Source organism: Zalophus californianus, chromosome 4 (assembly GCF_009762305.2).
Source record: "Zalophus californianus isolate mZalCal1 chromosome 4, mZalCal1.pri.v2, whole genome shotgun sequence".
NCBI lineage: Eukaryota > Metazoa > Chordata > Mammalia > Carnivora > Otariidae > Zalophus > Zalophus californianus.
Genome location: NC_045598.1, coordinates 13,874,408 through 13,900,722, shown reverse-complemented (window position 1 = coordinate 13,900,722; position 26,315 = coordinate 13,874,408). Strand labels below are relative to the sequence as shown.

Sequence of the window (26,315 nt, the reverse complement as noted above, 5' to 3'; positions counted from 1 at the left end):
AAATAAGCAATCCTAATTTTGTCGCTTTTTGTTATGGTGCCGAGCTAGAGCTTTCTCTGTGTAGGCAATATGACATTGTTTCTGGTTCTCCCCCTGCTTTACCAAGTGTATGGTTCTTCCTGTACTTGTCACAGAATATGTAGATGCGTATCTCTCCCCTAGTCATTCCTTGAGGGAGAGTAAAAAGATAACTCATCTGTATGCTCTGTACCTGATACTTGCAGACGCTTGTTGGAGGGAGAATGAATACCCATTACTCACCAATGGCAGGTCTTTGGATTCGCCAGAATGACTTGGGGGTGGGACTGAACTAGATCTCCCTTCCTTCTGTCCTGCAGATTTACGACCTCTCTGTTGATGCCTTGAGCCCGACCTTCTACTTTCTCCTGCCAAGCTCGAAGATAAGAGATGTTACCTTCCTCTTCAACGAGGAGGGAAAGAACATCATTGTTATAATGTCTTCAGCTGGTTACATCTACACCCAGCTCATGGAAGAGGCCAGCAGTGCCCAGCAGGGACCCTTCTACGTCACTAATGTGCTGGAAATCAACCATGAGGACCTGAAGGTTTGGGCAGGTGTTGCTTTCTCCTTCTCTTCCAGATGGATTAGCCTAGTAGCTCCTCTATAGTTTTTCTTTGGCCTTTGACTTTTCCCCTATTAGCAGAAACTCTTGTCCTTTAGGACCAAACTGATTCACTGTGAAGTTCCTTAACTCTCATGGTATTTTTAAGATGTACCCGCATGACTTAGATTATGAGAGACCAGTCATGATTTAAAACTAATTACCTGCAAAACTGGATGCTGATCCCAAAGACGACATGCAAGGTTAATGCAAGTTTTGTATCTTTGCCCTGACAGGACAGTAACAGCCAGGTGGCTGGTGGAGGTGTGTCCGTCTACTACTCCCATGTGCTGCAGATGTTGTTTTTCAGCTATTGTCAAGGCAAATCATTTGCAGCCACTGTCAGCAGGACAACTCTGGAAGTGTTGCAGCTCTTCTCCATCAACATCAAAAGGTGGGAAGGGAGTGCTTCACGCTGAGCTTCCACGGTGCCCGCGTTCAGCAGGAGACTCCTCCAGCCCAGTACTGGCGTCTGTTAGGAATCTGGTGAAACTTACTTTGCTCTAGTAGGCCTCTCCCTTTTACAGACAAGAGGTACCCAGTGTTGGCAGGTTGGCTGTCTGCATGGTTTGTCCTCCATGGTGCAGACCCCAAGCTGTAGGAGGTAGTTTGGGAACCACTGTCACTCAGAAGGAAGAAGCTATAGTCAAGGCAGTGCACCTGACTTTAGGGTGATAACTGACTTTTGAGAAGGGAGTGTAAGTTGCTCCTAGAAACTCATGCGGCCAAAGTGCCCTTTAAGTTTCCCTCCTGGGGTAGTTGATCAGAAGACAGCATGGTGTCAGCGGTGGGGGCATGGTTGGGGGTGATGAGGGCGGTAGAGGCTTTGATCAGGTGTCTGGATAGTAGAGGTGTGAGTGAGGTGGTGACTGTTAATTTAGGGAGCTGGGAGAAGAGGCTTGGGCTTCCTTCCTGTCTTTCCTGTCTGCCATTGAAGAGCCATAAAAGTGCTGTAGGCACTGTTTCTCTGGCCTCTGTGTTGTGAAATATTACCTGGTTGGAGATAAAATCAAATGGGGTATCATTCACGCAGAACTTGATGTGCTTAGAGATGCTTGGTAGGACCAGGGATCATGAGCCTTAGGCAGCTCCATGCAGTGGATGATCTCTAGGCACATTGGGCCACCTCTTCCCTCAGACAGTGGGAGCTAGCAGAGGAGATTTCTAAACCAGGACTCCTATCAGGGAGCACAGAGTGGGTATGTGAAAGTATATGCGTGGCTGAGAATAGAGCTGAGACTCGTAGGTAATTCGAGTCTGTGGGCGTATACATTGCTCTGGAAGGCAGGTATTTGGTCAGTACGGCCTTTGAGTCAAGAAAAGGATGACTAGGTGGCGATTGACACCTTGACTGTGGCCAGTTTTGTTGTCTGCAGTTCCAATGGTGGCAGTAAGACGTCTCCTGCCCTTTGCCAGTGGTCTGAGGTGATGAACCACCCTGGTTTGGTGTGCTGTGTCCAGCAGACTACAGGTGTGCCTCTGGTAGTGATGGTCAAACCAGACACTTTCCTTATCCAAGAGATTAAGACTCTGCCTGCCAAAGCAAAGGTCAGTGCCAGATGCTCCCATTATTTGGCTGTGAACCTGGTCTGATTCTGTATTTCTGCATTTGTATGTTTTGTCTTTTCCCTGGCCCTTTCAGTGGAAAAGGCTTATCAAAGAATTTTCACCCATTTTCTCCTAGATACCTTTTCTCTGTTGCTCTTCTGCAACCCCTTACCTTCTTTCTACAGGTTCTGATCTCTAGTTGTGGGAACTGACACCCTCCTTTGTCTCCTCTGCCAGATCCAAGACATGGTTGCCATTCGGCACACGGCCTGCAACGAGCAGCAGCGGACCACGATGATCTTGCTCTGTGAAGATGGCAGCCTGCGCATTTACATGGCCAACGTGGAGAACACCTCCTACTGGCTCCAGCCGTCCCTGCAGCCTAGCAGTGTCATCAGCATAATGAAGCCTGTTCGGAAGCGCAAGACAGCCACCATTAGTAAGGCCCCTCCTCAAAAGATGGTGGGGGAATGGGGATGGCAGTCTTCTAGACAAGACTCGGAACAGATGGTGATAGACGTCTGTGAAGAAATGGTGACTCTCCCACTTGCCTGTTCGGTAAAGGTAGAGATAGGTGCTAGTGAATTTCCCCAAAGCATTGTCACGTTTCCTGAAGCCAGCAGTGTTTTTGTGGCTTTTAGAGACCTGACGTACAAATGGCAAGCACTCATTGGCTGTCCACTTGAGGTCATCAGTTCTTAGGTGCCCAGGAAAGAATGATCTCATGGATTTTGTTGGAGAGATTTTTCTCTGGGTTTGGGGAACATGGCTTAACTGATGTGAAGTCTAACATGGAACCAGTGGACGATAGATTGCTTCCACTGGGCAGTTTCCCACCAAGTAGTGGGACCCATCGTAGATTCTGAGCTGGGAGTCTTCTCCTCACTGATAGAGGACTCTTCAGGGTGTGGAGGCTTGAATTCAGGAATGGAGTGACTGTGACTAAGAGACCTTTGCAGGGGTCATCCGTGACAGATTTGTTTTAGAATCCATGTTTGAGGTGTAACGATGCAGCTCATTCTCCTGTAAAGAAATAGTTTCTGTTCACTTTATTTATTTAAAAGATTTTATTTCTTTTGAGAGAGAGGGAGAGAGCATGAGCAAGAGAGGGAAGAGCAGACTCCCTGCTGAGCGGGGAGCCCAGCACGGGGCCTGATCCCAGGAACCTGGGATCATGACCTGAGCCAAAGGCAGACATTTAACTGGCTGAGCCATCCAGGCGCCCCTGAGTTGTTTACTTTCAATAAACCAACCATGAGGGAATGTGTTGTTACTAACTGTACTCAGTACCACACCTGAGTTCTTTGTCCTGCTGGATCAAGGTGTGGTTAGGGATGATGACTGTTGGACTGTGGGCCCCATGCAGGCATCACGCTGATACAGACTTTTACATCCCAGTTGCCTGGAAGAGGTTAGAGCGTCGGCGTGCAGAATTAGTTTGGGAGGGGCTTTCCCAGTGGGGTGGGTACAGAGGTGGGGTGACATGCTTACTGATGCTCTGTGTCCGCTGGTCCTATTCCCCACAGCAACCCGCACATCTAGCCAGGTGACCTTCCCCATCGACTTCTTTGAACACAACCAGCAGCTGACGGATGTGGAGTTTGGTGGGAATGACCTCCTGCAAGTCTACAACGCACAGCAGATAAAGCACCGGCTGAATTCCACCGGCATGTATGTGGCCAACACCAAGGTGAGGACTGTGCTGGGCTAGGCACTGTACCAGGGTAGAAGGACTCCTGAACAGTGTGGTTCGAAAACACCTCTCCTCTTAGAAGGCAGGTGTGAAATACATACTTACAGTCACTAACCCTTGGATTCTAGTTAAGTGGTCCCTGGAATAAATGGCGATTCTGAACTTCCACATAGAAGAGATTCTGTTCCAACGTTAGCAGCAGGAGGTGGTTAGTGATGGGGAGAAAGTAGCTTGAAATTGGAGACTGTCCCATTCCTTGCCTCTCTTTTCCTGTCCTTGGAAGTAAGCAAATCATTACCAAGCAGTTAGGAGGGTAAAGGACTTCTCTGGGATCACATACTTCGGCGCCAGCAGACGAAGGGTTACAAGTTTGCCCCAAAGAACTTGTGTTCATTGTCTGACTTGTACCTTATCTCCCTCTAGCCTGGTGGCTTCACCATCGAGATCAGCAACAACAACAGCACTATGGTGATGACAGGCATGCGGATCCAGATCGGGACCCAGGCCATTGAACGGGCCCCATCCTACATTGAGATTTTTGGCAGGACTATGCAGCTTAACTTGAGTCGCTCCCGCTGGTTTGACTTCCCCTTCACCAGAGAGGAAGCCCTGCAGGCCGACAAGAAACTGAACCTCTTCAGTGAGTCGCCAGCCCCTGCCACATCCTGCCCTTCTCACTTCTCTGGCGCTCCAGTATTCTGGGAACCCTCTGCTCTCTGCTGCTCAGTGGTCTCTGCCACCCTGAAGCTCTGAGCTTCACTGGAGATGGGCAGGAGAGGGGTGTGCCGAAGAACAGGAGGGGTGAAGACAGGGCAGACCCTGCCTCCGCGTCTGCTTCTGTGCGGCAGGCTCAGCCTTGCTGGCGTGGTTGCCTGCGTGAGTGGGCAGGGAGGAGGCAGGCTCAGCGCGTGAGAGCAGCAGGTGTTCTGAGAGCACAGATGAGGGCCGCGGTCACAGGCTGCTGAGAGATGGATGTGTAGCAGCGCCTGGCTTTGCCGAGCCGTCAAATTCTTTAAACCCTCAGAAAACTACTCCCTGAGCCTTTCACGAGCCTGGCGTCTTTCTCTACCATTTACTGGCCGCCTGTCTGATGCTCTTGCTCCTAGAAATAGCTGCTGTTAGGCTGAATGATGATGATCTGTGTTTTGAACAGAGGGGGTGCTTAGAGCTCCTTGGGGGGTGGAGCTTGTGGGATGCAGTGCCCTGAGAGCACCAGAGGGGTCCTGCCGTGGTGCTCAGAGGCTCTTCTGAGAGCTGGCTTTCCTAGGCCTTTGGTCAGTGGGACTGCTTCACATGCAGTCAGCGTCTCCTCAGGGTCCAAGTGCTGTTCGAGTCTCCAGACAAAGTTTCTCCAAGACGAAAATCGGTGGGATTTGCTACTTTGCCCTCTTTAGTCTGCTCTTTGCTTTGGAGGCGGTCACGTTCGCCCTGTAGAGAATGTGCTTCCTAGAACTTCTCTCACTTGTTGCAGTTGGGGCCTCGGTGGATCCGGCCGGTGTCACCATGATCGACGCTGTGAAAATTTACGGCAAGACGAAGGAGCAGTTTGGCTGGCCCGACGAGCCCCCGGAAGAGTTCCCTTCTGCCTCTGTCAGCAACATATGCCCTTCCAACCTGAACCAGAGCAATGGCACCGGAGACAGCGATTCCGGGGCCCCTGCCACCACCAGCGGAACTGTCCTGGAGAGGTACCAGCGCTGGTGGGGGTCGGCTCCCGTCCTTGCCATTTTCCCCTCTCCCGGCACAACCTGTCCTGAGAGAGTCAGCCTCTCAAAACTGCCCCAAGTGTAGCCTGTGAGTTTCAGGTTGTCCCCTAGCTGCCCGACTCCCTGTGTCTCCTTAGTATGCAGACAGAGCCTGGCAGCGTGCTCACAGCTATGGGATTCCAGTCTGCCTGGGGGCTTCTGTGCCTTCTCTTAATGCTCAGGCGCCCTTTGGAGGAGCCAGAGGCTGTGGAGTAGGAGATACTTAAACCAGCGTTAGAGATTTGGGTCCAGTCTTGCTGAGATTAGAGGGGAGAATCTTCCCGTTCCTTCTGATGTTATCTTCTCTTTCTCTGCAGCGGCCTCTTAGGTGGTAATGGCGCTGCTGGCCAGACACTGGCTGCTGCATGTGCAGCGGAGGTCAGAGCCTCCCCAGGCTCCCCCCAGGGGCCTTCTGAAGTGTCGCGCTTGGCTTCTTTGTGCTAGGCGGCTGCTGGTTTGCCGCGGTAGATGAGGCGACTCATGATGTAAGACGCTGAGTTTCTTACATCGTAAGTCAGAAGAATAGCCTGGCTTGAAGTCACTGCCTCCCACCAGCAGGCTGCTCCCTCCCTTCTCTCTCTCTCTCTCTCTCTCTCTCTGTTTCTCCCCCCCCCCCCCATTCTTATATTGTTTGCTTAGGATGTGTTTCCAGGTTTCTCTGAGCTTCACATTTTTTTCCTTTTTTTTTTGTTTCCCTTTGCTTCTCCCCCAAGTTCTGAAACTGAGTCCCTAACCAAGCTGGACCGGTTAGTATGCCCTCTTTCTTTTCTCTGCACGGGTGAGTGTGTGTCAGAGAGCTGTGTAACCAGTGGTGTGGCTTTGCTGCGGAAGAGTCCTCCTGCTCCTTTCTGTTCTGGTCCTTGCATGGCTGCGGAGCTATCCCGTGTAAGAGTGGAGTATGTGGAGGGTTGTACGTGCACACTTGGTGGCCACTCCAGAACCTCCCAGCTCGCTCTTCTGTACCCCGTCCCTCTCCACTCCCTCTCCACAGTGGGTGAGAAGGGGGCGGCTGTGGGCAGTGGGATGACGGGGAAATCCTAGCATCTGACAAGCCAGCAGAGAGCTTGTTCATCCAACTTTGTTTTATACCTCAGGCCCCTCTTCCCTCGCTCTTTGTTGCCTTCCGCTACCCCTTGACTTTTTTCTGTCCAGCTACCTCCTCCATACCTTTCCCTCTGTGCCCGGAGCCTTGGCATCAGGATGTTGGTCTTTTTACATGCCACAGTGAACTCATAGGAATAAGCCCTGAGGGGCATGTTGCTAGGTGCCCTCCAAGAGCTGGGTTTCTGGTTCCTTTCCCAGGAGAAAGTGGCTCAGTTTTCTAAAGGTGCTTTGCTGTACCCTGTGAATGTTGGCATTTGGCATGCTCCTGAAAACACAGTTTGTTCTCTTCCCATACTTAGGGACTCACAGGAAGTGCCTTTGTGCATTTTCTGGAGATGTAAGTAAAATAGAACGCATACCTTCCCAGTATAAGAAGATGGCTTTAACCTTTCCCTTTGTGTATTCTTTTGCCTCCTGATCTATGGGCACCTGAGCTTTGGGTCCCATTGCATCAAGACTGTTAAGCCCCTCTTAGTGATCCCTGCCACAGGCAGCAGAAGGAAGCACACTTATCCGCTTTGAGGAAGAAAAGCCCTTTCAGTTACAGATTATGAACATGGCCTCAGGTTGATCTCCAAGTGGGAGCCAGGTTTCTTCTGGCCTGTAACACAAGGAAACGATATGCATGGTGCCTGTGGCAGTTCTTATTGTGCTTTGATTTTGTATTTGGCATTCATTAGCTGTCCCCAAGGTCCCCCTGACTATAGTTCGCACAGGCTCAAGCACAACCAGAGAGAAGGGTGGTGGTTGTACTCAAGCCAGCTTTTCTGTCTCCCTAGGCTGGTTGTGAGTTCTTTAGAAGCCCTGGAAAGCTGCTTTGCTGTTGGCCCAATCATCGAGAAGGCAAGTGACTTTTTCAAAGCGCATGGGAGCTTTCTGAAGAGGCAGGAAGTCAGTGGTGTTGTCAGAGGCCCGAGGCCTTGCAGCTAAAGAATATTTATAGCATAATCTTGATTTGCAAAGAAGCTCCGGAGAAGTCTCTAGCTTAAGGCCTCCTGTCCTACTTTTGGGGGGATCCATTGTGAGAGTGTTTTCATAGGTTAGGACGAGTGCTGGCAAAAATCACACTATTCCAGGAGTTGAAAGCTGGGAATCGATTCCTGCTCTTGTATTGTGGGAGGACTGTAATTTTTGAAATTCTTCATTTTGCTCTTAGCAGTCCACGTTGTATAACCTGGCGCTGGTGGCCTAGAAAAGAGGAAGGGGGAGGGGCAGAGTGTACACAGTTGGTTCTGCACGGATTCGGTGGGGTCAGCAATAACCTTGCTGTCTTCTACATCAGGAGAGAAACAAGAATGCAGCTCAGGAGCTGGCCACTCTGCTGCTGTCCCTGCCAGCACCTGGCAGCGTTCAGCAGCAGTCCAAGAGCCTTCTGGCCAGCTTGCACACCAGCCGCTCGGCCTATCACAGCCATAAGGTAATCGCTCCCTCCCTGGATGCCTTCTGTAGAAGCGCAAGTTTTGGTACTGTTGGGGAATCAGGCCAGTTGGCCTCGCAAACGGAAAGCGAGGAGCACACGGTAAAGTCATTGAGATGAGACCCACACTGTCTAAAGTCTCTCCTGAGAAATGAATGACTCTCCCTCAAAACTGGGGACAAGCCGACTAACAGGCCCCTGGTTTGCATTGATTTTTTTTGTCACTAGTAGGATCAGCAAGGTCTAAGAGAAAACTGGGTGGCTTCTCCGGAAGAGCGTGGGCAGGGGAATCACGGAGATCCTTCCTCCAGCGAGGCACCTCACTTAGGTGTCCTCGCTTGTGAGGAAATTGCCGAATGGTTGTTGGAGAGATTCTGAGGGGAAATCTGGGGCCTGGGGTGGGGGCGCAGGGAGTGTGTGTGGGGGGGTGGTCTCACCTATAACTGAAAGTGGTGGCTGAAGGCAGTAATTCGGGCCATTTGCTGTAGATGGGAAAGGTGACTGGTGAGTTCCACAAGGAAGAAACCAGCAGCCCAGTCGCCTCAGTGAGCTTTTGTGCCTCTAGCCCAGAGGCTTGAGAAATGCAAGTTTAACCTGCCGAACCTCTCGAGGAATGGCAAGTTTAGAAACACTCTTTGGGCGATAGGAACTTGCAGAGAAAAGGCTCTTCTGCTCTAGCAAAGTCATCTGGGATGTTGCAATTCTGGAGAATTGGGTGGTTCCAAATTTTCCTATCGCACTTCGACACTTAATGACTTTCGAATTTTGTGCCTTTAATGTTTCGTGATTTAAGAAGTTTACCTTTACTGGACTGCTTTGAAGACTTGTTCCAGGTAGTTGGCGGTAGTTAACCTGTTCTCCTGAGAGGAGGTAGCCATCCTGATGATCTGCTAGCTGTCCTCTCCTCTTTGCTCTAGTGTCCTACCCAGCCCTTGCTTTTGGTTCATCCTCTGCGATCCTTTTGTTATAGGATCAGGCCTTGCTGAGCAAAGCTGTGCAGTGTCTCAACACATCTAGCAAAGAAGGCAAGGATCTGGACCCCGAGGTCTTCCAGAGGCTGGTGATTACAGCTCGCTCCATTGCCATCATGCGCCCTAACAACCTTGTCCACTTTACGGAGTCCAAGCTGCCCCCGATGGAAACAGGTGAACTTGGCCTATGTGGTCGTGGTCCTGAAATCTGCTTGATACATCTTTTATACCCTTTCACCCTCTTCTTGTCGTCTCTGGCCTCCGCCTGATTGCATTCTCTGAGCCGGATTTTACCCTGTCTTTGTACCTTGTAGGGCTTTTGACGTTTAGACTGTATCATTTAAGCAAATACTCTTTCCAGTGCTTACCCCTTGGAAAATCTTGAGTTTATTTAGTGCTCTGGATGTCAGATATGATCTGTCTCTGAAGTACCTACCTCTTTAGGATCTTTAGGGCAAAGCTAAGCTTGGGCCCTGGTTGCTTTAAAGTAATAGGATCAAATCTTGCTTTCGTGCTATTCTTTTGCCAGTGTTTTATTAACATGTGCAGTGGGCTTTCTCAGTGCTTCATTCTGTTTTCTCTTCTCTCCTCACGTTGGCTGGGTACCTAACTTGTTTTGCCTTATCGAATACAGCTTATCGATGCCTTTACGGTTCTGTTACTTACATGCTCCCATTTGCTGTCATCGTCTGGTTCCTCCTCCTCATATTCTTATCCAGGAATCATGCCAGAAAATCTCAGATGTTCCCTAGTTTTTAGAAGTTGAGCAGTTGGACCTGAAATCCCTGAGTCTGCTGTAAAAATCCTGAATGCTCCCCTTTATTCTAACATACAATGTTTTTTGTGATATTCCTTTCCCAGACTGTTTTTTTCCTAGATGTGCCTGCTGGAGTCTAGGGATAGTTGGCATATTGATTGGGGCCCCACTTGAAACTCCCTCCCCAGGCAAGCTTCCTTGACCTGAGTTAACCTTAAAACAAATTAAATTCCATGTCAGATTTACCATCGTTAATCATTTTCTTTCTCTTGTTCTATTAGAAGGAGTAGATGAGGGGAGAGAACCTCAGAAGCAGCTGGAAGGAGACTGCTGTAGTTTCATCACCCAGCTGGTGAACCACTTCTGGAAACTCCACGCGTCCAAACCCAAGAATGCCTTCTTGGCACCTGCCTGCCTGCCAGGTATCATATTTTAAGGGATACTTGAAGCCTGATCTAAGTTCTTTGAACAGGTCAAACCCTTATCCTTTAGCTTCATCATCTATCTCTTCCAGAATTACTGGAAGATCAGTGCATTCTTCCAGATACAGGAGTTTAGCAGTGTGGCAAAGAAGTGGGATTTTTCTTGTACTGTAGCTCCTTCTGTGGGGTTAAATATTTCACATAAAGAGGCATTTTTGTGTTTCTGTGTATCCTTGATGGTCGTTATAATTGTTTTAAAAGTGTTTTGAAAGCTTGGGCAAAGCCACTTCAGAAGGTAAAAGTGAAGCATCACCTTGAGAATTGTTTTATTTTTAAGCTACTCCTGTGTTTGGCATCTGACTTCGCACTATCCAAAGTTTAAGTAGTAAGGTATAAGGATCCAAATAGCAATCTAGGAAAGTGTAGTGAGCCCTGGTGCTCATTTGTGTTTGCAGGTTGCTTGAGCAGTCAACCTAAAAGGAAGGTCAGAGGCCAAGTTTATCATCACCTAAGGTTTGGGGACTGTGGGGAACAAGTACAATCTGCTCACCTCTTCACACTTTTCTGCCCTGTCTTTTGATATCCAAGAGCAGACAACTCCTTATTTCTGTGATGCAGGATATCTGCAAAGGCTTTGAGACAGTTTGGGAGATGAGGAGACTGTTAATAAAGCAAATCACGAATAATGCTGACACCCTACATTCTATATGTGTGTTTTGTTCATCTGTTTTGCTGGGTGTGTGTGCTTCTCATTTTTTTATTGGTTTGACCTTTATGTGGGGATGGGGATTTGCACTTTAGTTTTAGATTCTCAAGTAGCTAGAATTTTTCCTACCATGTTTTCCTCCCTTGTAGGCCTGACTCATATCGAAGCTACCGTCAATGCCCTGGTAGACATCATTCATGGCTACTGTACGTGTGAGCTGGACTGTATTAATACAGCATCCAAGATCTACATGCAGATGCTACTGTGTCCTGTACGTATCACTCCAACCTCAGATAATCTTGTATTGGTCTGGGAGTGTCTAGAAATTTTTTTAAAAACAAATTTGTTAAATTAATGAAATACAATAGACTTTTCTTTTTAAAGCTTTTATTTATGTGTTTATTTGACAGAGAGAGAGAGAGAACACAATGAGAGAGGGAACACAAGAAGGGGAAGTGGGAGAGGGAGAAGCAGGTTTCCCTCTGAGCGGGGAGCACGATGCGGGGCTTGATCCCAGGACTCTGGGATCATGACCTGAGCTGAAGGCAGATGCTTAACAACTGAGCCACCCAGGTGCCCCGAAATACAACAGACTTTTAAAAGAAGGTTGTGGGAAGTAAGACTTCTGAATGTCAATAAAAGCTTTATGATCTCACTCATTCCATGCAAGGGAAAGGTTTGAAATGGAGATGGATTTTGGTTTTTTTTGTTCAGTGCTAAAACACCAGGGAATGTACTGGTGGTTGCTACATAGTTAGTATTAAGTTAGTGTTACTTAAATGAGTCTGTGAATGAACATCAACAAGATCTATTTTCAGTGACTGTGTCGTAGAAGCTTAGCGTTAGAAGTACTGATTTTAGCCCATAGCTAAGATGAGCCTGCTCTCTGATGAAAAGGCAAAATCCATTTGTAGAGAGCCAGTGTGACTTCAGGAGCAAATGATCTGCCAGTCCATTACCAGGATCTGAGATTCGGGGATGTGGCGAATGGGTCTTATCTATGCCATGTCAGGAAATGGGATTAACACTGAACTTGGTCAGCAAGGTTGGAAGTGAGAGTAGATAGATTGGTCCTTCACATCTGTGTCAGTGGTTGACCAAAAAAGAATGTCCTTTATAGACAGTTTCATGAATGATATAAAACCTAAGCATGCTGGTTGTTTTTTTTACCCCCCAACCTCAGGATCCTGCTGTGAGCTTCTCTTGTAAACAAGCTCTAATTCGAGTCCTAAGGCCCAGGAACAAGCGGAGACATGTGACCTTGCCCTCCTCCCCTCGAAGCAACACTCCAATGGGTAATGTGAGGTCTGGGTTTAGGCTTGTGTGGGTGGGGTCGGGGAGAGGGAGGTGTAGCCTTAGGAGGTATTGCTCATGTGGACCAAGGTCCTGGAAACTTTTATGTATCCATTGTTTTACCCTACCTTATTCCGTAAAGAATTTAAGGTGGCACTTAAAAACGCGTATGGTAAGTAGAATTAAAAAAAATAAAATTGAGACCATAGGAAAATAAAGATAGTATAATAAAAGCAAGCGAAGGATGCAGAAAATGTCTTTTTTTTTTAAAGATTTATTTATTTTAGAGCACGCACACGTGTGTGGGTGCATGTACATGAGCAGGGAGAGGGGCAGGAGGAGAGGAAGAGAGAGAATCTCAAGCACATTCCCCCAGTGAGCACGGAGCCCTATGCAGGACTCCATCTCACGACCCCGGGATCATGACCTGAGCCGAAACCAAAAGAGCTGGACGCTTAACCAACTGAGCCACCCAGGCGCCCCGAGTGCATAAAATTTCTGTCATGCAATTCTTAATGTGTCTTGCATTATTGCTAAGTGAGGATCTTCTGTTTGACTGAAAGGATCCCAAGAGCTTACAGCAAAAATAACAGTCACAAAAATCACATGACCACAGACAAAAAACAGCCATTTTTCCTGGCATAAAAAACTTTTTGTTAAGGACCCACTTTGCTGCCTAAGGCGTAGTAGCCCCAGTGGACTTTACCTACAATCAGTTTGATAGCAAATATCACAAGAGATTTCCCTACTGATATACTTGCACACAAGTCAAGGGCATAACACTGAACATTTTAGTAAAAGCAGTTTTACAAAGTACCTGAATGTCAGCATTATTATGTAACTCTCTGGTTACTTAGTTTGGTTTGGGTTGAAATTTCCAAGGCAAGTGACATACATGATTTTTAATTTTCCATTAGCCACATTATAAAGAGCAAAGAGAAATACATTTGTTATATAAAAAATATCATTTTAAGTGTAGTCAGTATGAAAAAAGAAATTTTCCCTTTTTTTTTTTAATAAAGATTTTATTTATTTGAGAGATAGAGTGAGTTAAGAGAGAGCACACGAGCAGGGGCAAGAGGGGGCGAGAGAAGCAGGCTCCCTGCCGAGCAGGGAGCCCGATGTGGGGCTCGATTCCAGGACCCAAGGATCATGACCTGAGCTGAAGGCAGATGCTTAACCGACTGAGCCACTCAGGTGCCCCAAGAAATCTTCCTTTCTGAAAAAAATTTTTTGCAGTTTTCAGAATCTAGGGTAGTTTATACTAAAACCACATCTCCGCTTGGACTAGCCACATGTGGCTGGGGGCTTCCTTATGGTACAGTTGCAGGTCTAGTGGAATGTGTGCAACTTGGTGATCTTCAGATAATCTTCCTTGAATATCATTTATTGACGTAAGCCTGAGTTAGGCAACAATGTGTGCCTCTTTTCTCTGGCGAGAAATTAGAGTACACGGAGTTGATGTTTCCATTTCAGGCCACGGTCTCATGCTTTCATGTTTTTCACAACCGCACAATCCAGTGAGTGTGAGGGCTCCACCCTCTTCTGACAATTAAGAGTCTAACCCTGACTTCTCTTCTATTAGAAGGGCTTCATACGTAACACAGAAGCCAGCCTGGGCAGGACCTGTAGTGGTGTCCTTCAGTTTCCATTCGATGGTTTTACATTTCAGTTCTGGTTATTGTCATAAGGGAAAACAACTAAACTGACCCAGTTATTTTGGACAGGAGCGAAATGATACTCCAAGCTGCCATGACATCACAGATAAACATCTCCAGTGTATTATTTTCCCGGTCTTGCCCAAGGTCTCCTGGGAGTTGGTGGGAGCCCATGGGTCCTACTGGTCTTATACTTCTTTGCCCTTGGAAATCTCTTGGGAATCCAAGGTTTTTTTTGTTTGTTTGTTTCGTTTTTTTGTTTGTTGTTTTTGTCATGTCATCTGCTGGGAAAGTGTTTTCCTAAGTGGGCAAGCTGTCACTGCCAACCCCATCTTCCTAGATTCCGCTGGGTTCAGGAAGTGGGAGGATAAGGCTTCCCTCTAAAGCACAGGGCTCTCACTGATAGCTTGTCTTGGGTTTATGTTGCCTTGTGACTTACCACACCACGTGCTGAGGGAGAAAAGAATAGGCACTTTCAGGTAACTGGGGTTTCTCTGACTTAGGAGACAAGGATGATGATGACGATGATGATGCAGATGAGAAAATGCAGTCATCAGGGATTCCGAATGGTGGTCACATCCGTCAGGAAAGCCAGGAACAGAGTGAGGTGGACCATGGAGATTTTGAGATGGTGGTGAGTGTCTGGCAGCAGGAGAGGGGAGAAAGAGTTTCACAGCTCCCCTCCGGCTCTCATTCTGTTGACTTGCAAAAGCTGCCATTTACCATGGGACACTGACAGAGCTTTCTCTCTGCAGTCTGAGTCGATGGTGCTGGAGACAGCCGAAAATGTCAACAATGGCAACCCCTCTCCCCTGGAGGCCCTGCTGGCAGGTGCAGAGGGCTTCCCCCCCATGCTGGACATCCCACCTGATGCAGATGACGAGACCATGGTTGAACTAGCCATTGCCCTGAGCCTGCAGCAGGACCAGCAAGGTAGAAGGCAGTGCCAGGAACAGAGCCACCTGGTGGCCTTGCACAGCAGAGAGGGTTTGGCAGTTACTGATACCCAGCTGACTTAGCTTGTCCCCACATTTGGGGAGAGGTTGATCTGGGCGAGAGCTGTTCAGAGACACAGGTGGAGAGTGAGAGGGGACGTGCTGGGACTTGCCGTCTGGGAGCCCATCTCCTCGTTTCCTCTAGTTTGGTCTTTGGGGTTCTTTCCTCCCAAATCTGTTAGATTCCTCCAGCCTGTGTCCTGCCTGAGCTGAAGGAAGCCTTCCACCGTGTCTGTAACCAAACTTGGTGGGTAGACAGCGGTGGTTGTTGATTAACTTCCTCTAGGCCAGAGGGGATCACACGCTGGTGAGTTTAGACTCCCGAGGGCAGCAGGTGGCCAAAGCAGTGCTGTGGATGGGGTCTGGAGGGAATGCTGTGCTCACTCTCCACTTGTTTCCCAGGCAGCAGCAGCAGTGCCCTGGGCCTGCAGAGCCTGGGGCTGTCCGGCCAGGCACCCAGCTCTTCCTCTCTGGACGCAGGAACCCTCTCTGACACCACAGCATCAGGTAACTGTCCACAGCAAGGAGCACGGCTCAGGGCCCCAGGACCCTCCGGCCTTGTTTCTAGTGCTGTGAGAGTGGAACGGGCAGCTGCTTTGACAGGCCATTCTGGACTTCCTGCTTCTGCCTTTGCTTTAGAAACGCGGGCGTGGAGGGCACAGTGCTGCAGCTCAGCAAAGGCGCTCATGGCTCCGCTTCCTTCCACTTTGCATGCTGCCTGGCTCCTGCTGGTTCCCAGGGAGAGGCCGAGAGAGCGGCTTGCAGGGTGGTCGGCTGTAGGGGTGCAGTGACAGCTTTCAGGGCTCTCCACCAGAGTCCGGATGTTTTAGACAACAGGAGCAGGGAGACGAGAAGTAGAGAGAGCTTATGCCATGCACTGTTTTCTCTTCATTTACAAATAAAAGTGAAGCTGCAAGAAGCCGAGTCCTGCTTCAGGCCAGCGTGGCTCACCGTCGGGGCTGTGAGCTTGGGAGGTAGGGGTGTGTGGACACTTAAAATTCATAGGAACTCTTCAGACCTCGTTTTGTTTTTACATTTAATCTCTTTGCTGATCTGATAAGTGAAAAAAAAAGTCTGAGTAGAGAGTTGGACCAAATAGAGGAGGAGGGAACACCTGAATAATCCCCTGGAAAATCGAGTCCTGAGGAATGGAAGGGTTGATCTAGAGTTTTCCTGAGGGCTGCTTCCTTGTATTTCTTTCTTCCTTTCTTCCCTTTCTTTCTCTTCTCTTGGGAGCGTTACCCTGGGTAGAAGAGAAAGGGAGACATTGGCTGTCCCCTCTCACCTGCTGCCATGCGTGTCGCTTTTCCGTTCTCGTTAGCTGCTGTCTCCTCAGGCTTGGAGGTGGCTGTTGCGCTGTGCTGACTGTGTTCCTCTTGTGCTCTGTGGCTGTCTTGGCTTTCCTCCCCCATGTATCCCATCCAGCATTGTCCTCCTGTCTCAGCTCAGCCCTGATCCTGGATGCTGTGGCTGTCTCTGGGGGATTTCCTTGCTTCATTCTTAGTGTCTGAGGAGGAGGATGAGGAGGGGTAAAATTTTCCCCATGAGCTCCCCCCTGGACCACCTGACCAAACCAACCAACGAACAAACCAGGGTTGATTCAAGAGCTCATGATAAGGGATTTGTAACATAAGCACAAGTTAACTGATTGCAAAACAAATCTCATTAAAATTCAGAGTCCTGTGCTTTGAATGGCAATGGGTGGTTTCTGATCTCAGCCGGTGTCAGTAACACCTAGACAATGGTGGCTGTGAGGCATTCTAGCTAGAAAACTGAGCGTCCACATCATAGATTCTTGTTGGATCTCAGCGCTGTCTACTTGCACTATAGCGTAGTGGCAAAGGAAATGCCCAGCGAACTGGGGTTTCCCTCTGTCTCAGTACTGTTTGCAACTCACCGTGTATAGTGTTTGTTCCTGTTGGTGATGAACCAGCAAAGCAAATCTTTCCCTTTTTCCTTCGATGACAGGATATATAACTGCATTGTGTCCTCTGCGCTATGTGGTTTGATGCTGTCGCCCCCAGGAGGGGTTTTTACCTGTAACAGCTCTTGTTACTCTCTCAGCTCCAGCCTCGGATGACGAGGGCAGCACGGCAGCAACTGACGGCTCCACCCTTCGGACCTCCCCTGCCGACCATGGCGGTAGCGTGGGCTCAGAGAGCGGGGGAAGCGCCGTGGATTCGGTGGCTGGCGAGCACAGTGGTAATATGGCTGGGGGGCCTGATCTCCTTGGGCAGGGGCGGGAACGCACTAGGAATCTCTGCCTGGCTCCTGGGATTGATGTCAGCAAAGGGAATTTTTGAGAGCTCACTGAACATCTGGTGGAATTCATTTGACCTCAACACTGGAGTTTCAAATGTTTAGTGATAAGAGCTTAGGCACAACTGTGGTTAGTGTTGGAACATTTTACAGGCAGCTTTTAATCATGTCTTACTGGAGGAAAGCAAGTTTGTGCATTATCCCAAATCAGGAGTAATCTAAAATAGTTATGGTATGACCTTGAAGTCCATTATACTGTGGCTTTTGTCCCCTGTGTTGGGGGAAGCTGTGTTGGGCAATCTTCCTTTTTTTTTTTCCCCCCTAAAGATTATTTATTTGACAGACACAGAGAGAGCACAAGTAGGCAGAGCAGTAGGCAGAGGGAGAGGAAGAAGCAGGCTCTTGCTGAGCAGGGAGCCTGACTTGGGGGCTTGATCCCAGGACCCTGGGATCGTGACCTGAGCTGAAGGCAGATGCTTAACTGACTGAGTCACCCAGGCGCCCCGGGCAATCTTTCTGTTAACATAGCGGGCCACCTTCACAGTCTACTGGCTGATGCAGTGGGGCTGTGGAATGAGGAGGCATGCCATTTTGGTTTGACCTTGTAAACCAGCCTGTGGTTAAAAATTAGGAAAATATTTTACGGAAGGTGTTGAGTAGCTGATAATTCCTAGATTTCCAAGTCATTGTACGTTTCCCTTGGGTTAGGAGATGGAAATTTTATCAGCGGCAGAGATAGTTCTTGTAGGTGGATCTTAGAGTGGTTGCCCTGAGAGTCTTGTAGCATAGTGCTCTGGGGTCAAAATCTTGAATTCAGTCCTTATTTATTCTCTTCTTCACACAGAAGAAAAAATTCTCTGAAGCTAACAGTCGTCCCTGAACTATTGCTGACTTCTGAGTGCATTGGATTCTGTCATGCTTGGGGATTTGATTTACACTTTTTTTTAACCATTTCACTTCAGTATCCGGCCGGAGCAGTGCTTATGGTGATGCCACAGTGGAGGGGCACCCAGCTGGACCAGGAAGTGTCAGCTCAAGCACTGGCGCCATCAGCACCACCACCGGACACCAGGAGGGAGATGGCTCCGAGGGAGAAGGAGAAGGGGAAGGGGAAGGAGATGTTCACACTAGCAACAGGTTAGGACCTGGTCATTTGTCACATAGTCAAGAGGCTATGGGAGAATATTTCAGGAATAGGGTGATGGATCAGTTGCAGGAGGTAGAGTGATGATAATAGTGTTGTTGTTATTTTTTTTTTTTTTAAATATACAGGTTAATAAACTCAGGAAACGGTTCAAAATCTTAGGAAGCATTCTAGGTCTGTCGTCTTTGTCCTAATTAGAACTATATCAAATTAACTGCAGAGAGAATAGAATGTGGTTTTTCTCTTAAGGCCCCCCCAATATTCCCTTAGTCACTGTAAAGTGATTGTCATGAGAATGTGTATCCTGCTCAGATCTTTCTTGTTTCGTCATTACCCATAAACCCACTTTATAGCATTCTTATTACACATTCTTGTGGCACTGTTCTAGGCTTACCAGTGATTAGCTATTACATACATGCTAGAAATGGCTCCTTGTTCAGTATGTTTACAAGGTAACAGAGAATTAAGACAGAGCAAATACATATCTATGTCTAGAGATACCAGTGGTAGGGCATTTGGCAAATTGAAAGTAACCTAAAATTCCTAATCCATTCCCTTCAAGAAGTTCTGGTGGTGGTTGCTACTGGATTGGTGGGGCGCACACAGTCTTAATTGAGAGGGGAGCCTAGAGAAATACATTTGTGATCTAATGTTTGTTAAATTTGTTGAGGCCCAAGATTATCACGTTAGTGCAGTGCAGAAGTCATCAATAAGCATTTTGGACTCAATGATTTCTATCCAGATAAAAGGTCACTGAAGCCGTCAGTCATGAGACATTTTCAGAGGACCTCAGGGAGTATCTCCCATACTCCATTTCCTGCTGTTTCAACTTCAGTTCTTGGAACATCTCTTGGATGATGGGGACCTCTGGCTCCAATAAGTGATGATATTTTGTTGGAGTCTGTTTTTAACATCTTACCATAAAGGGGTTTTTACTTAATCTTTTTTTCTCTCAACAGGATTTCTAGGTTAATTCCATGTGTTCAGAGAATGTGGTCTTTGTGATTTTTTTGTTTTTTGAAATTTATTTAAAACATTTTTAATCCAATCTGCCATTGCTTGTTAATTGAAATAGTTAAGTTCATTTGTGATTAGTGTTCATTACTGATGAATTGGAATTTATGCCTACCATTTGCTTCCTGCTGCTTATTTGTTTTGCCTGTTTCTGTTTCCTTCTGTCTTTGCAGTCCTCTTTTGGGTCGATTTGCTATGTTTTCATCCCTTTTCTTTTTTCTGCCCCTCCCTCCCATGTTTGGAGGTTGTTCACTGTTTCCAGTCCTTTGGTGGTTACCCTGTTCATTTCAACATGTACATTTAACTTACCCAAAACTAAAGTTCACTCACAGCTACATCTTCTTCCTGCATAATATAGAGGACCTTAGAAGATTTGGTCCCTTCTTATCAAGTTAAGCTATTATTTTTGTGTGTTTTAATTCTTTTTCAGAAAAGGCCTGGGGTGCCTGGGTGGCTCAGTCATTAAGTGTCTGCCTTCGACTCAGGTCATGATCCCAGGGTCCTGGGATCAAGCCCCTCATCGGGCTCTCTGCTCAGCAGGGGGCCTGCTTCTCCCTCTCCACTTGCCCTGCTTGTGTTCCCTCTCTCGCTGTGTCTCTGTGTCAAATAAATAAATAAAATTAAAAAAAAAAAGGCCTTTGAAGCTTTCAAGGTATTGTTGCTATTCATGTAGTTTACGTGGTCAGTGTTTGTTGAGATTTACTCATGTGTTTACCACGTTCTGTGTTCAACATTTGCTTGTGCGTGTCAGACCTTCTGTCTGGGATCGTTTCTTCTTGAAGTGCGTTGTTTAGGTTTTCCATTAGGGGAGGGCCACTGCTTTTGAAATCACAGATTTTCTTAGTCTGGAAATGTCTTCGTTCAGCTCACATTTTGTGGACACGTTTTTGATGGGTATACAGTTTTGTGCTGATAGTTTTTCTCCCCCCAAATTGAAAATGATATCCACTGTTATTGCCAGTGAGAAGTCACCTGCTATCATAACCGTTGCTTCTTTGAAAATAGCGTTTTTACTTGCTGCTTATAAGATCTTTGTCATTGTTTTTTGGCATACAGTTAGGATGGATTTCTTTTTTCTTTTCTTAAGATTTTATTTATTCGAGAGAGAGAGTGCGTGCATGCACAGTTGGGGGGGGCAGAGGGAGAGGGAGAAGCAGATTCCCCGCTGAGCAGAGACCCAGATGTGGGGCTTGATCCCAGGACCCTGAGATCATGACCTGAGCCGAAGGCAGTGACCTAACCGACTGAGCCACCCATGCGCCCAGGATCGATTTCTTTACATTTGTTCTGCTTAGTGGTCTTTGGGAATCTTGAATATTTGGGTTAGTGTCTTTTATTCTAGAAAATGCTTATCTGTTTAATCTCCTCAGATACTGCTTCTGCTTCATTTTCTGTCATTTTTCTTCCTGGGACTCTACTTACATACATGTTTTACCATCCTGTTTTCTGTTCCATATCTTGTAATGTTTTTTTCTTTAAAAAAAATCACTGTGCTTAATTATTTATGGCTTCTTAAGATCTATTTGAGTAGCAGGCATCAGAAAACATCAAATACAGTGGTACCTGGGTGGCTCAGTCGGTTAAGTGTCCGACTCTTGGAAGCAAGAAAAAAATAGAAGAGTTCGTGTGAGATTGATATTTCATCTATAAATTCTTGTAAAAATTCAGCAGTGGAGTCATCTGGGTCTGGACTTTCTTTAAAGAAAGATTTAAAATTACAGGTTCATTCTTTAAATGATACAGAATTATTTGTTTCTTCCTATGTCAGTTTTGGTATTTTGTGTTTTTTAAGGAATTTGTTTATTTTATTTAAGTTGTTGACTTCATTGGCATAAAGTTCATAATCTTTTTTTTAAAGATTTTTAAAAATTTATTTTAGAGAGGAAGTGCATGCACACGCATGGGTAGGAGAGGGGGGCAGAGGGAGAGGGACAGAATCTCAAGCAGACGCTCCATTGAATGCTGAGCACAGAGCCCAGATATGAAGATCAATCTCACGACCCTGAGATCATGACCTAAGCCAAAATCAAGGGTCAGATGCTTAATCAACTGAGCCACCCAGGAGCCCCCATGACCTTTCTTTTCTTAATCATGCTTTTAATGTCTTAAGGGTCTATAGTGATGTACTTTTTTTCATTTTTAATGTTGGTAACTTATGTGTGTGTGTTTTTTTTTTTTAAAGATTTTATTTATTTATTTAACAGAGACATAGCGAGAGAGGGAACACAAGCAGGGGGGGTAGTGGGAGAGGGAGAAGCAGGCTTCTGACTGAGCAGGGAGCCCGATGCGGGGCTCGATCCCAGGACCCTGGGATCATGACCTGAGCCGAAGGCAGACGCTTAACGACTGAGTTACCCAGGCGCCTTGTGTGTGTTCTTTTTTCAAAGGTCGGTTTTCCTTGGAGTTACCAACTTTATTTACAAGGAACTGACTTTTAGCTTTGATTTTTCTGTTTTATGTCTGCTTTCTGTTTTATTTCCACTCCTAATATTTTCTTTCTCTGCTTAATAAGCTTTTGTATTATCTTTTGAGATTTCTTTGTTCTTTTTTTAGCTTGATGGAAGCTTAAATCATTGGTTTTATTAAATACATATTTGAAGCTAAATATTTCTCTCTGCACTTCGCTTTAAAGTCTGCTTTGGCATATATTTTGATGTGTTATATTTTTATTGCTGTTCAGTTCAGAATGTTTTCTAAATTCTGTTTTGATTTTCATCTTTGGCCTGTAGGATATTTAGAAGTGTGTTGCTAAATTTCCAAACCTTTGGGAATTTTCCAATTATTTTTCTGTTACTAATTTACAGTTTAATTTACTATGGTTGGGGAACATACTGTGTGATTTCAATCCTTTCACATTTCTTGAGACACGACATTGCTTCTAAAATGATGTTCTTTTTAGGATTTTTAGTGTTTTTAGGAGGGCCATTTTAGGTAACCTAGCCATGTTAGTAATAGAAGTCTTAAGTTTTTTTTTTAAAGATTTTGTTTATTTGAGAGAGAGAGAGAGAAAGTGACAGAGCTAGTGAGAGAGAGCAGGAGTGGGGAGGAGAGGGAGAAGCAGGCTCTCCGCTGAGCAGGGAGCCCAATGCGGGGCTCAATCCCAGGACCCTGGGATCATGACCTGAGCCGAAGGCAGACAACCAACTGAGCCACCCAGGCGCCCCTAAAGTGGTTTTAAGCAAACTTTTTTTTTTCAGGGACAAGTTAATCGTGCAATTGTTAAATGACTTGTTTATAATAATATTCATAACTAACTTGTTTTTACTTTAAGTCAATAAAGAAAAGGAAATTGTAATTTTTGGTATAGGGTTTACTTTTTTTGTTAGATTCTAAGAGTTTGAAAAGCCAACAGTCTGGCAACATCTTGGTCTGGGTCCAGACTTTGCTCATTTTGTTGACTTTTTCTTTCATACATATGTATTCACAAGTATGTTCTGCCAATCTGAAGATTTTCATCCATCTCAAAGCTTGTTGTGTTTTACCCTGCAAGTGTAAAGTGAACTGCTAAATTTGAACTGCTACCGTCCTATTACTTTTCTTTGCTGTATCTTGTACATTCCTGAGCAACGCTTACTCATCTGTGGTCCCCACGCAGCTTGCTTTATTCTTTGGATGTATGTGTGAGCTTTTATTGTGCGACCGTATTCTGAAGGACTTTTATTAGCTCATTCCTTTGAATTATTTTTGGAATCATGGGCATTTATTATTTATTGATCAAGTAAGACCCCATACTTTGATTCAAACTTTAATATTTTGAAAATATTCTGGATATCTCCTAGGATATGTAATACATGAAAATCACCTTTTTATGCATATGTAGGCTTGTGGTTTGTTATACACAGTCTGTAAGGTAAAATGAAGCAAGAACAGTTTACGAACTATGAGAGTGAAGCCATTAATTGATTCAGCAAATGTGTTCTTCATCTGTGTAAGATTGCGTTAGGTGAGATTGCCAGCCAGATTGTCAACAGGAGCCTAATTAGTTCATACTCATTTTGGTTCTCTCTTGAATCAGCATATTTACTATAGATCTCGAGGCACACATTTAGTAGGGAAGCCCAGCTGTGTATCTGCAGATGAAGAAGGTTTAGTTAGTGCCCAGTTGAATATATGGGAGAACTCATGGGTCCAGTGTGGAAAGGGTAGAGTGGAGATTGAATTTTCTACTAGGAAAAATGGTAGGCGAGTTGAGAGGGTAAAGCAGTGCCAGGCCTTCTGGGAAGCAAGAAAAAGAAAGGACTGGGTCACGGTGCAACGGGACGATGCAGACTTTGTATATGGAGGAATCTCAGAAGATAATGCCTGGAGGCAGAATGGGGCCATGTGTTGGAAAAGGCCGTAGAGTGCACTACTAAAGGTTTGATTTTGCTGCTGAGAACAACTAGGGCTGATTGAGGAAATACTAACTTTTCCCGTAGCAGGCTTTCAGGGCCATAAGATGTTGTATTTTGGACTAGTTTGTTCCTTTTAACAGAGCGAGATTGCTCCTTCTGTGTTGGTGGTGTTACCAAATAGGCATTTCTGAACATTTTGCTAATGGTAGGATTGTTTCTAAGCAGTAGGCTCCTTGTTTACCTTGGTGGCAGGAGGAAAGAACTATATTCAGCTGGTTAGTGATTTGTGAACTAGCTCACATCTCATGTATTTTCCTTGGCCTTTTAGGCTGCATATGGTCCGTCTGATGCTGTTGGAGAGACTACTGCAAACCTTGCCCCAGTTACGAAATGTTGGAGGTGTCCGGGCCATCCCGTACATGCAGGTATCCCTCAGTTCACCTGGGTCTGTCACATTATGGTTGGACCATCCTTCAGCATGCTCACATCTCTCTTCTAGAGACTCTGTAGGCTTTGGTTGGTGTTAGGTCATAGAATAATGGAATGCAGTTTTGAACTGCAAGTTATAGCCCTTAACTCTCTAGATGAAAAGGCCAAGGGTCAGAGAATTTAAAAAGATGTCCACAGTCATCCAGTAGTTATTGACAGAGCCAGGAGCAAATGTCTGCCCCCAGAGATTCTTAGTGTGTAGTGAGTCTTTATTAACACTTTGTTGGAATGTGGTCTGGTAGCTGTTCTCCCACTAGCTGCCTTCCTCGTAGGCAGAAAGTTCTTTACTTTTGAGCACAGCCACACTGTCCTCTGTCAAGCCACTTTGGTTGGTTATAATGTAGTTTAGTCAATTCGTTTTGCAAACTCTTTGCAAAACATTTTTTGTGATGCCAAGTGTGGCATATACCAAAATTTGACACTTTTGACTCTGGACACTTAAACTTTGGATACCTTGGGATTTAGGACCTTCTTGTGGATTACAGTTATGATTGACAGGGCAGTCAGGAAGATTGGGATTTCTTCTGAACCCCCTGTGTTTGGAGTCGTCTTTAGGGTCCTGGAGCTCATGTTTTACCTCTCTGTTGACTTCCAGGTCATCCTGATGCTCACTACAGATCTGGATGGAGAAGATGAGAAAGACAAGGGGGCCCTGGATAACCTGCTCTCCCAGCTAATTGCTGAACTGGGCATGGACAAAAAGGTAAGATTGGAGAGTTCTCCCATGTGAGAAACAGGGACTGAGGTCCATTTACAGCTTGTCATCCTTCTCTTAGAGGAACTTCACTTAGTTCCTCTAGCTTCACTTAGAGGAACTTACACTACCCACTGAGGGCTCCATTTCTGTGGATTTAACAAAAATGTTGGCCTGCCTCCTTTGGCCCAGGACTCCTGTTGGATCTGGACGTAAATGAGGAACAGACCAAGTCCCTGTCCTCACGGATCTTTTGTAACTCTCTAAGCTGAAAACAATAAATTAGTTGTTTGTATTTTAATACGGTCTCTTAAGCACATCGGGCTCTAGGTAATCCGGGTGTAGTCCATGGAGGCATTGGTGCCTGTTTTGACTCTGATCCCATGTGAGAACAGTTAGTGCTGATAGGCTGGGGGGAACCTTGTTGAGAGGACGCCTCAAGCTTAAAGTAAGTGTGGGCTTCTGGGCTCTGCTTCTGCCTATAGGACGTCTCCAGGAAGAATGAGCGCAGCGCCCTGAATGAAGTCCATCTGGTAGTAATGAGACTCCTGAGTGTCTTCATGTCCCGGACCAAATCCGGATCCAAGTCTTCCATCTGTGAGGTACTGTCACTTTGAGCACATCGGTGTGGGGAGAGGTAAGAGGATTGTCTGGTTGGTGCTAGGGCCGAGGGCAGAGGTGATAGTTAGAACAGGCTATTGTCGCTCTAGAGGAGAAAGATTCTAAGCTGTCACCTCTTGAAGAGCAGAGCCACCACCTCTTTCAGAATCCCTTCCAAGCCCTGATCTTCGCCAGCAGTCCCTCCATTGGAGGGGTTACAGGGTTTGGAAGTTCCATTATTGAAAGGAGGGGACTGTTCTGCAAGGCACAGGGTGGCTAAGGGGATTCCCCTACGGTGTGTTGCTATAATAATAAAGTAATAAAGTAATAAAGCAGAAAGCAGCGTGTGCGCGGTCGAAAGGAGATTAACACAAAGCAGAGAAGGTAGGAATGGAGGCTGAACTGCATCCAATCTTAATGAGCTTATGAGCTGTGGGGTTTGCTGGGATTTGCAAGGCTCTCCTAATGGTTTTATTTACAGTGGCTTTTCTCCCGCTTTTTATTCATGTGATCACTTAAGCCATCTCCTTTAGAAGCTAGTTTGGTGGGGAGAGCCCCTTCCGGGAGGGTGGGGTTGCTGAAAAGTGCTTAGAGTGGAAAGTTTTCTCTCTCGTTCTTGAAATGGGCTTCTTTTCTAGTCGCCCAGTGAAGAAGAAAACCCGCCCCTCCCAGGAGAAAGGTTATCCAGTCCTTGCCTCCTTGGCCTCTCACACCTGTGTGTGGGCGAGTAGAGCTGGGACGTGGGGTTGGTTGGTTTTCACCATGTCATTGTTGGAAAGAGTTGGGGGGAGTGTTTGAATTAGTTGGGGGACTTCTAACTCAAGAGACGAGCTCCCTCCGCCAGTGACC

General features: G+C 46.4%; 1 protein-coding gene across 1 annotated transcript in view; it reads left to right on the top strand.

The window, feature by feature from the left end:
- UBR4 (ubiquitin protein ligase E3 component n-recognin 4) overlaps positions 1-26,315 on the top strand; it is a 128,610-nt gene that overhangs the window by 50,837 nt on the left and 51,458 nt on the right. The window contains exons 42-62 of the mRNA XM_035726986.1: positions 339-566; positions 860-1,017; positions 2,000-2,171; positions 2,409-2,610; positions 3,698-3,861; positions 4,288-4,504; positions 5,336-5,552; positions 7,493-7,556; positions 7,996-8,130; positions 9,101-9,275; positions 10,140-10,280; positions 11,136-11,257; positions 12,170-12,281; positions 14,441-14,571; positions 14,693-14,870; positions 15,335-15,439; positions 16,997-17,134; positions 18,154-18,328; positions 24,012-24,108; positions 24,768-24,875; positions 25,352-25,468. Of these exons, the coding sequence (XP_035582879.1) occupies positions 339-566; positions 860-1,017; positions 2,000-2,171; positions 2,409-2,610; positions 3,698-3,861; positions 4,288-4,504; positions 5,336-5,552; positions 7,493-7,556; positions 7,996-8,130; positions 9,101-9,275; positions 10,140-10,280; positions 11,136-11,257; positions 12,170-12,281; positions 14,441-14,571; positions 14,693-14,870; positions 15,335-15,439; positions 16,997-17,134; positions 18,154-18,328; positions 24,012-24,108; positions 24,768-24,875; positions 25,352-25,468 (3,156 nt within the window). The remainder of the gene's footprint in view (positions 1-338; positions 567-859; positions 1,018-1,999; positions 2,172-2,408; positions 2,611-3,697; positions 3,862-4,287; positions 4,505-5,335; positions 5,553-7,492; positions 7,557-7,995; positions 8,131-9,100; positions 9,276-10,139; positions 10,281-11,135; positions 11,258-12,169; positions 12,282-14,440; positions 14,572-14,692; positions 14,871-15,334; positions 15,440-16,996; positions 17,135-18,153; positions 18,329-24,011; positions 24,109-24,767; positions 24,876-25,351; positions 25,469-26,315) is intronic.